The sequence below is a fragment of the Xenopus laevis genome, chromosome 4L (assembly GCF_017654675.1).
Source record: "Xenopus laevis strain J_2021 chromosome 4L, Xenopus_laevis_v10.1, whole genome shotgun sequence".
NCBI classification, from domain to species: domain Eukaryota; kingdom Metazoa; phylum Chordata; class Amphibia; order Anura; family Pipidae; genus Xenopus; species Xenopus laevis.
In genome coordinates this window covers 35561525-35572071 of record NC_054377.1, presented here as the reverse complement: position 1 = coordinate 35572071, position 10547 = coordinate 35561525, and the positions used below count along the sequence as shown (strand labels likewise).

At 38.0% G+C, this 10547-nt stretch overlaps 1 protein-coding gene across 7 annotated transcripts in view; it reads left to right on the top strand.

Annotated features, from left to right (window-relative positions):
- Positions 1-10547, top strand: part of dus2.L (dihydrouridine synthase 2 L homeolog) — a 254007-nt gene that overhangs the window by 201167 nt on the left and 42293 nt on the right. For all 7 annotated transcript variants that reach the window (XM_041590114.1, XM_041590115.1, XM_041590112.1 and 4 more), the window contains 2 exons: positions 289-410; positions 7321-7470. In XM_041590114.1, coding sequence (XP_041446048.1) covers positions 289-410; positions 7321-7470 — 272 coding nt within the window. The remainder of the gene's footprint in view (positions 1-288; positions 411-7320; positions 7471-10547) is intronic.

Sequence of the window (10547 nt, the reverse complement as noted above, 5' to 3'; positions counted from 1 at the left end):
TGTGTGTGTGTGTCTCTCTCTTCTCCAGTACAAACAATACCCACCTGTTCATTCATCATCGCTGAGCTGTTTCTTTTCCTGGCTTAATCTATCCTTCTCTAGACCATTTTTCAGCTGTCTCTCTTGAGTACTGAGTCTGCAACAGACTATTCTAGATGGGGCCTTCAGTATCTTTGCAAGTAATTTTTCAGGTGTCCTGTCATGTTTTAATTTATGATAGTTGCAGTTTTAATTTTTGTTTCTTTTCCCGAGAGATGCCAGGGATGATTATTTCCTTTTTTCCAACAGGCCGTGCGCTATGATAACCACTATACAAATACTAAATACTGCCTCTGTCAGATGCTTCGAGACCAGTTGGAGTCTCCCCTAGGAAAGCGCCTTCATGCTGCTCAGTCTACGCTGGAGATCTGGTGAGTTTTTCCATTTGAAAATGAATCAAAAATTCTGTGTTTCCCAAACTGTAGGCTAGCTTTCCTAGCAGGTTCCACATCAGTAGCTAAGGAAGCCCAGACTAAAGGACAGAGTAAGAGTATTGGTAGAATTTGCCCTGCTAAATACAGTATATATAATCTTGAAGCCCAGGTTGAAGATCATTTAGGCTATGGTTTGGGACGCATATTCTTGGGAGCCATATAACAATGGTTTATATATCTTTTACCTCGTAAATAGGTAAAGGGCTCCTGACCAAACATTCAACACCAATGTGTACTTGAAGTAAAATAGCCCAAACATCACATTTAATGGGTTTTCAGCAGCATACATAATATCATATATGTTTAATTATGTTTGTAAATTGATGTCCATCATGTACTGTAAGGGTGGCAAAGAACTAGACACTAGCTGTTGGTATAAATGTTATATTTGTTATATTTTAAATGTGGCAGCCTGATAGTTCTAGAATGAGCTGTCGTTTTATCTTGGCCTCCCTTTATAAAGTAAACCAAATATTTCACACCAAAGGTGTACTTAAACCAAACTGGTCCAAAAATCACTTCTTTAGTGCGATTTAGGAACAAATATAATATTAAAGGATATCCATCAAGTACCAAAGGGGTGGTGAAGAACTAAACACTCTTGGTATAAATGTCATATTTGTTGAATTTACATGCTGCAACCAGTTAGTTCTGTAATGAGCTTTAGCTTAGTCTGGGTCTCCCTAAATAGAAAAATTAAAAGTAATTAACATGAAGATTCATAATTACAGTTTACATTTTTCTGGGAACCAGGAAAAATGGTGTAAAATCAGGGAAATGTGTTCAATCAACCTATTCTCAAGTACTGTTTTACTTTGAAGTACAATAATGGGGTAAGGACAAGGGTTTAATCATTGCAGTATTAATGTTACACTATGGGAAAGCATGTGCAAGACCTCTTTTTGAGTCAGATGTACAACCTAAAGCAATAAGTGATTTGTGCAAGACTGTATGAGGGGCAAACAGAGCCATGGCAAAATATGCATCTGGTTAGTATTTGAAATCTCCTAATTTCACTAACAGTATTCATATAGAACAAAAAGTCATTTTTTGAGACATCAGGGGGCAGATCTATCAAGGGTCGAATTTTGAAGTGGAAAGAACTTTGACCATCGAATTGGATTACTTCAACTTCGAATGTCAAAGTCTACGTTTTTTTTTATCGAATTTGGCCGTTTTCGGTCGAATGAAAATCGTTCAATAGTTGCTCCTACTGCGCATGCGCCAAAACGCCGTTCAAAGCAGGAAGAAGATCGCTTGTAAGAAGATGTCGTTTGTGAACTCCCTCGACTGGACCTGCGCAGAAGGGTAAGTAACAAGTTAGGGGCATTTGCCCAGCGGGACGGGTAGGCCAGGAAGGAGGAGGGAGGGTGGGCAACACACGGGAGGGGGGAGGGTTTTTGCGCCAACTAGGTTTCCTTCCCCTTTAAGGTCAAAGAAAAGCACCCATTGCAGTACATGATAAATCGGTCCTACCACAAAAAAAACATCATGTCAAATGCTGTAAAGCTTAATATCATGGTATGAAAAATTGAGGTTTCACTGTATTTCATAGTGAAATACACTTGGGGCAGATTTATCAATGGTCAAGGTGAATTTTCGAATGAAAAAAAATCGAATTTTGAGCTTAGATTTGAATTTGAAAAAAATTCAAATATTGAAATTGTACTGTCTATTTAAAAATTAGACTTTGACCATTCGCCATCTAAAACCTGCGAATTGCTGTTTTAACTGTGGGGGACCTCCTAGAACCTATTTGGAGTCAATTGTTAGACTTTGAAAAATCTAAGTTTTTCTTGGGAAAAACTTTGAATCGAATTTGATTGAATGTGCTATTCCTTTGATTCATACGGACCTATTTGATCGAAAACTGACTTATTCGACCAAAAAAACTTGAAGTCACACCAAGCTGATATGGCAGCTGCTATCCTAACTAACAGAGAAAGTTTCTAGAGCTATTTACTTAAGTATGGGAAAGCATTCTACAGAATAAATATAGCATTGTGGTTAACTAACTATTGTGGTTCATCTTTTGGCAATAAACTGCCTTGGTAGCTTTCCTTCTTCTTTAAAATAGAACCTCATTTCTTTTAATCCGAATGAATTCCTTTTTGTCTGCTGGAGAGACCTGCTGGTACCTAAAGTATTAATCAAATCAATCAATCAAATAATTTTCATTGTCCTCTCTTCTGCCTACAAAAAAAAACATACATAATGAGACAAACTTGCATAAATCCTTTTCCTGCCCCCAACCATAAAATATCTGTTACACACTCACAGGACAAGCATATACCCAAGACATATTTCAATGTACACTTGAGCAAAAAAATAAGAAAAGAAAAAAAAAAATTTTCTGGTTACAACTCCTTCATTGTGACATAGGAAAATATTGACCATACACAAGGAAATTTCTATTTCTAACCACAAAGTAGTACTTTTTAATATTTTAAGCCTGGCCAGGCAAAAGGTGGGAAGCAGTTTTGGAAATGGAATACCACCTTGTGAGAATTCTGAGAATATTTATGATGATTTTAACACTGTTGTTAAATAGTAAAAGGGCATTTTGTATACAAAACTGGCGTATAATATGGTTGACAATTGTCGAAGATTTAAATGCTATTTTATTAAACTTTGGGTACAGAAAGTCAGAAAAGAGAGTATTATGAAAAATTTAACCCAGTTGCAAGTGCTCTATATACATTTAATTTTAAATCATGTGGCAGATAGCTATAATCCTTTTATTACAAAGAAAAGTGCTCTTTGACACTATCCAAAGTTTAAAAAGAGTTTCCAGTCTAAATGGGATACCCTTTAAATTTTATTTGCATTTGTGGAATATTTTAAAGGACAATCTTCTATGACTTTTTAGCAAGTTATGACGATAAAGCTCCCAGCTTCCTGGAAAAGTAAAAAAGAAGGGTAATTTCTCTAATCCCCAAGGCGCAATAAGAAAGTCATACACAGAAATGTACAAGGTATTATAACACTTGTTGAAACTGCCCATCGGTATTGAGCCTTTAACCTTCAAAGGCTACCTGCTGTAAATGTGTCGTGCTGCCTGTTTAGTAAATACTAAGATACAGAGGTCAGGTAAGGGCAATCATACCAAATTACTCTTTTAACTACTTACATCCCTTCCACAGATCATTAGTAGCCTATTATAGAATGACTAACTATATATATATATATATATATATATATATATATATATAGATATATATATATATATATATAATGATTAAACACACCCAAGGTAGACTGTAATTATAAACTAGAGAGGTACATTTCCTGAAGAAAATGTGAGTGGTGCTTGCCGTGGCAAAACTCAGGCCCCCCATATATGTTGGGTGTCTTGCCCAGTCGCCCCTGGTGCCTAGAGAGTACACAAAGTCGGTAGAATCCGGATTAAACCGGTGAAATTTAAAGCCAACCAAATTTTACCATTGAAATCAATCCAAACAAACTGGCTATTTTTGGCTCCGCCCACTTTTAAAAATTTGCAACCCAGTCACCAAATGGACCAAGTTTGAGCACTCTTACATTAACAGTGTAAGAATGACAGGAATTTAAATATTCCCATTGAATAGCGTTAGGTAAAATTTGATTGGCTGTCTTAAGCTCCGCCCATTTTTCTGAATTTTAACCCCAGTTACCTAGTCATGGTCAGTGCCAAGTTTGGGGCCTCCGGTTTTAAAACTGTGAGAACGGCGGTAATCAAAAATTTTACATTGAAGTCAATAGGTGAAAACGGATTGGCTGTTTATGGCTCCACCCACTTTTCCTAAATTTTGACCGCAGTCACCCAGTGAGTAATTGAGCCAAGTTTGGTACACCTAGCATTTAAACCGTGATAATAGCAGCAGTTTATCATTTTTCATTAAGGTCAAAGGCTGAAATCTGATTGGCTGTTGTTGCCCCGCCCCTTTTTTTTCTAATTGTGAACCACAGTCACTCAGTGACTAACATACCAAAGTTTGGGAATGCTGTCATTTAATGTGTAAAAATGGCAGCATTTCTATTTTTTTCTATTGAAAATCAATGAATGAAATTTGATTGGTTGTTGGTGGCTCCGCCCACTTTTTCTAAACTTGAAGTGGAAACCCCCAGTGACCACATTTGTGATATTCAAGGTCCCTGACATCAATACTGAGAGAATGGCAGCCTTCTTAATTTTTCCCATTAAAACCAATCAAAGAAATCTGATTGGTTGGTTTTGGCTCCACCCACTTTTCTTAATTTTAATCCCAGTCCCCCAGTGACCAACTGTGCCAACTTTGAGGAGGCTGCCATTAACCGTCTAAGAGCGGCAGCAGTTTAAAATTTTCCTATTTAATTGAATGGCTGAAATTTGATTGGCTGTTGTAGACTCCGCCCACTTTTTGTAAATTTTGGCCGCAGTCACCCAGTGACCCACGGTGCCAAGTTTGGGAGCTCTGGCTTTATTACTGTGAGAATTACAGCTGTTTACATTTTCTCATTGAAGTCAATAGGGAAAATCTGATTGGTTGTTTGCGGCTCCGCTCACTTTTTTGGGTCCCCAAAATAGGACAGAAAAGTCACAACACCCCATTCCCGAATAAGCTGAACGGTTTGACACCTCATTCATGGGTCTGCGACAAACTAATTATTCGATAAATTCCCCATTATAAGTCAATGGGGCAAATTTGGGGACCTCTCCTGCCCCGGGGGTAAAACTTATACCCTCGTGTGGGGTATCATCTGACACAGGTCGCAAACCTCTTCAAATGTGGTAAATTTAACGTTTCTACAAGATTCCCTCTCTGCGCTAGAATCCGTCAAAAGTTGGCCTCAATGTTAATCTATGGGACTTTTCGGGGTGGTTAATTGCCCCCGCAAGGGGCAATTAACCACCCACCCCTTAGAAAAGTCATACCACCCCATTCCCGATTAAGCCGCACGATTTGACACCTCATTCATGGGTCTAGGACAAACGGTGCGGGACTAGTTACGCGCCAAACTTTCATACGGAAGAAGAATAAAAATAAATTTGCAAGATAACAGTAGTGATGCTTTGCTTCGCAAGCACCACTAATAAGTTTGCAAGATAACAGTAGTGATGCTTTGCTTCGCAAGCACCACTAAAAATAAGTTTGCAAGATAACAGTAGTGATGCTTTGCTTCGCAAGCACCACTAATTATGAGGGTAGACTGTCAAGGTTGGGGTTGTTTTCTCTGGAAAAAAGGCGCTTGCGTGGGGACATGATTTCACTTTACGGGTACATTAGAGGACATTATAGACAAATAGCAGGGGACATTTTTACCCATAAAGTGGATCACCATACCAGAGGCCACCCCTTTAGACTAAAAGAAAATAAATTTCATTTGAAGCAACATAGGTGGTTCTTCACAGTCACAGGACAGTGAGGTTGTGGAATGCACTGCCGGGTGATGTTGTGATGGCAGATTCAGTTAATACCTTTAAGAATGTCTTGGATGATTTTTTGGACAGACATAATAAAGGCTATTGTGATACTAAACTCAATAGTTAGTATAGATATGGGTATATATAATTTATGTGAAAGTATGGAGGGGGGTGTGTATGAATGCGGGGTTTCATTTGGCGAGGTTGAACTTGGTGGACTTTGTATTTTTTCAACCCGATTTAACGATGTAACTGTAACTGTAAGAATCCATTAAAAGGGGATTTATAATTCAAGCTGTGATTAAACCTTTGCTGTAGTATCAAAAATAACATGCCGTTTTGATTATACACCTAATTTAAAGGGGACATATAGCATACATTTTCACAATGCATCAAACCATGTAAAATAATGAAAATAGAAAAAAATTTTTTATTTTAATACCTTTTGGATGAAAAACTTCTGAATTAGCTTGAAAACTGTGCTCAGCCCTCCCCCTTTGCAAGCTTCCTGTCCAGGAGTTTCCAGTATCAGGCTTTGCAGCCGCCAATACCTTCTGCCTAAGTTACAGAGCAGCAGTCACTGAGGGAGGAGTGGGCATATTTGTGAGTCAGTCCACTGCTCCTTTCTCTCCCTCTGTATCCTGTTCCTTCCCCCCTCCCCTCCCTGCACTATTAATTTCTCTCCCTCTCTTCCCTGTTAATTGAACCCCCTCCATGCAGTGTTTTTCTCTCCCTCTCTGCCCTGTTCACCCCCCCACACACTCTTCTCTCCCTCTCTGCCCTTTTCATTCAATCCCCTCCCTGCAGTGATCATTTATCTCACTCCCTGCCCTGTTCATTTAACCCCCTCTCTGCCCTGTTCATAGTCCTTCCTCCTTCACCCTCCCTTCACTGCTTGTTCCTCTCCCTTGCCCTGCGATGAGAAAAAAAAATGAAAAGCAAACTGCTGTATAAATAAACATAATCTGCTACTAAAATTATTTTATTCTTTTCTGGGGACAATGTGTATTAGGAGTTAGTGTAAATACCATAGTCATTTTATACACGGCATTATGTTGTATACAAAAAGCAATTAACATCTTTTTGGGTTTTTTTTGTAACTCCCCGCATCTGTTTTACAATTCCAGAACATCATCTGCATTTATTCCCTTACAACTCTCTGCACCACCCTGCACTTGATCATAAATTGTTCCAGAACAACTGCATTTATTCCCTTGCTATTCCCTGCACCTAAAAATAAATTGTTCCTTAACAGCTGCATTTTTACCTTGCTACTCTTAATTGCTGGAAAATATCATAACAGTAAATACTAATGTACACTGTGTGTATGACTTTTATAATGTAATAGAGTCAGAGAGTTGTGCAGTGTATAACAATGTATTGTGGGCTATACATTATGTCCAGTATAATATATCTGAATATGAAGGTTATATAAAATGTCTCCTTTAATTGTTTTCCTTATAGTGAGATATTTGAATTGAGTGACTTTTATGAGAGCTGCAGAGCTGCACAGAAAGCAAAAAAAGCAGACCTCCAATCTGTGGGTTTGGCAACTACAGTGAAGAATGACGATGAAGATCTCAATGCTATAAGCTTGCCCATCAGATTTGACAAGTAAGAGATACTTTTTGTTACATAGTTATGTGGTTTATGAGGGTTAAAAAAGTCCATCATTTGCAACCCCAGTGGGCATACGTACACACATTCAAGCCAACCTATATATACACTCACATATATAAATATATATCTGAGATGGTTGCACGCTTCTATTCTATACCCGAATTTTGTGCAAAACAAAAACACACACATATATATATATATATATATATATATATATATATATATATATATATATATATATATATATATATATATATATATATATATATATACATACAGTTAGGCCCATAAATCTTTGGACAGAGACAGACAACATGCGGTCAAAGGAGCTCTCCATCCAGGTAAAACAAGCCATCCTTAAGCTGTAAAAACAGAAAAAAACATCTGAGAAATTGCTACAATATTAGGAGTGGCAAAAACTACAGTTTGGTACATCTTGAGAAATAAAGCACTGATGAACTCCACAACGCAAAAAGACCTGGACGTCCATGGAAGACAACAGTGGAGGATGATCGCAGAATCATTTCCATGGTGAAGAGAAACCCCTTCACAACCGCCAATCAAGTGGCGTATCAATATCCAAGTCTACCATAAAGAGAAGACTGCATGAAAGTAAATACAGAGGGTGTACTGCAAGGTGCAAGCCACTCCTAAGCATCAAGTATGTTTTTCCAGAACTGTGCTGGCTTTTTTAGATGTTTTTAGCAAAGTCCAAGCTAGCCTTTATTTAGGCTAGATTGGACTTTGCTAAAAACATCTAAAAAATCCAGCACAGTTCTGGAAAAATATTCTTTGGACAGATGAAACTAAGATCAACCTCTACCAGAATGATGGCAAGAAAAAAGTATGGAGAAGATGTGGAACAGCTCATGATCCAAAGCATACCACATCATCTATAAAACATGGCAGAGGCAGTGTGATGGCTTGGGCGTGCATGGCTGCCAGTGGCACTGGGACACTAGTGTTTATCGATGATGTGACACAGGACAGAAGCAGCAGAATAAATTCTGAGGTGTTCAAAGACAGGCTGTCTGCTCAAATCCAGCTAAATGCAGTCAAATTGATTGGGAGGTGTTTCATAATACAGATGAACAATGCCTTAAAACATAAATCCAAAGCAACCCAGGAGTTTATTAAAGCAAAGAAGTGGAATATTCTTGAATGGCCAAGTCAGTCACCTGATCTGAACCCAATTGAGCATGCATTTCACTTGTTTTAAACTAAACTTCGGACAGAAAGGCCCACAAACAAACTGCAACTGAAAGCCACTGCAGTAAAGGCCTGGCAGAACATTTTATTTTCAGTTTTTTTATTTGTCCAATTACTTGTGAGCCCCTGAAATGAATTGATTCTGTTAAAAAAAGGCTTTTGTTCCTCACATTTTTATGCAATCTAGAATCTACCATAACAATATCATCTGGCAGAGCATTCCACAACCTCACTGTAAAGAACCACCTACGCTGCTTCAAACTATCACTGTATTAGAGCTGCAGAGAGAGATTTTCTGTGTCCAGCATGAAACAAGATGTGGGAGACGTTCATTCTCTCACAGAAAGATGGACACAACACTGACTGACAGGCTGAATTCTACTGTGTCAAGGACATCCCCTCACCTACCACTGCCTGTGTCTCTTCCCAGCTGCACATACTGTAGCTGTCTTAGCTGCTGCCTGATTTTGCTTTTTGGAGATGTGGTTTGTGGATCACTTACAAAGCTATTCTTTGCCATTTGCACCATATCATCTATAACAGATTACATTTTCATGCAAATATTTTCCATATAAAATCCTAGCAGTAATGAAACAGACTATAATGTGTCTCATAATGTTTGACTCCATGTATATATTTTTTAAACTACATAAAAGAGATCCCACTATTGTATACTATTTATCCCTGTAGATGTCAGTAAACATGCTAGCTATGGAGCTCCTCACCCTCATGTATCAAGTAATGTATCAAGTTGGGAAATTCTATATTGAGTGTAGACATATATGATTGGATGCAGGGAGTTGTTACTGAAAAAGAATTGTTTGACTGGATACTGATGTGCAGACACACTATATGATTGGATGCAGGATGTTTTTACAAAAAAAAAATAATTTCTCAGCTGTTTTTGTCAAATTGTACAACTGGATACTGATGTGCTATATGATTGGATGCAGGGAGTTTTTACTGAAAAAAAATTCCACAGCTGCTGTTGTGGAATTGTGCGACTGAATACTGATATGCAGACGCACTATATGGTTGGATGCAGGGAGTTGTTTCTGAAAAAAAATTCTGCAGTAAGTGTCAAATTGTGTGACTGGATACTGGTGTGCTGACATACTATATGATTGGATGCAAGGAGTTGTTACAGAAAAAAATTCTGCAGCTGGTTTTGTCGAATTGTGCAACTGGATGCTGTTAATGCAGACACACTATTTGGATGCAGGGAGTTGTTACAAAACAAAAAACCTGTGGAATTTAAATACTTGATACTGCTGTAGATAATTACTCAATGATTGGTTGCAGGGGGTTGTTACTGATGGTAATTTACTTACCAGAACCGTAATAATTTACAAGACTCCAAGAAAATAAGGTTCTTCAAAATAACTGATTTATTTATTAGACAAAACATTGGAATCTTGGGAAGCTTGTCACAATGTCACACTTAGTATGGCAAGGAGAGCTTCAAATGTCGCGCCTATTCGACCATGGTTTTATACATTTTACAGAGCATTCACTATAAGGAAATAGTACACGGAATTGCCTTATATGTCAAGACACTGCTTACATCTGAGCAGGTGGAAGCATTACTGGAAAACATGTTACACTAGTAACGGTTTTCTGTGCCCAACAGTTTGCAAGCCTTGTTACTAATTCTTCTAAAATGTAGCCAAGATGTGTACTTGGAGTTCTGTTCGCTACAATTCTATCTCGTGTTCCTAACTGATGTTAACCCTTTAGTCTCTGGTATCAGGGCCTTGGCATTATGTGAGTACAGTTTGATATTACTTTATAAGGGCCACAATTAAATTCTCCTTCTTAGAACACACCTGTCTTAGGTCAAACTTGACATATTAGGGAACTTG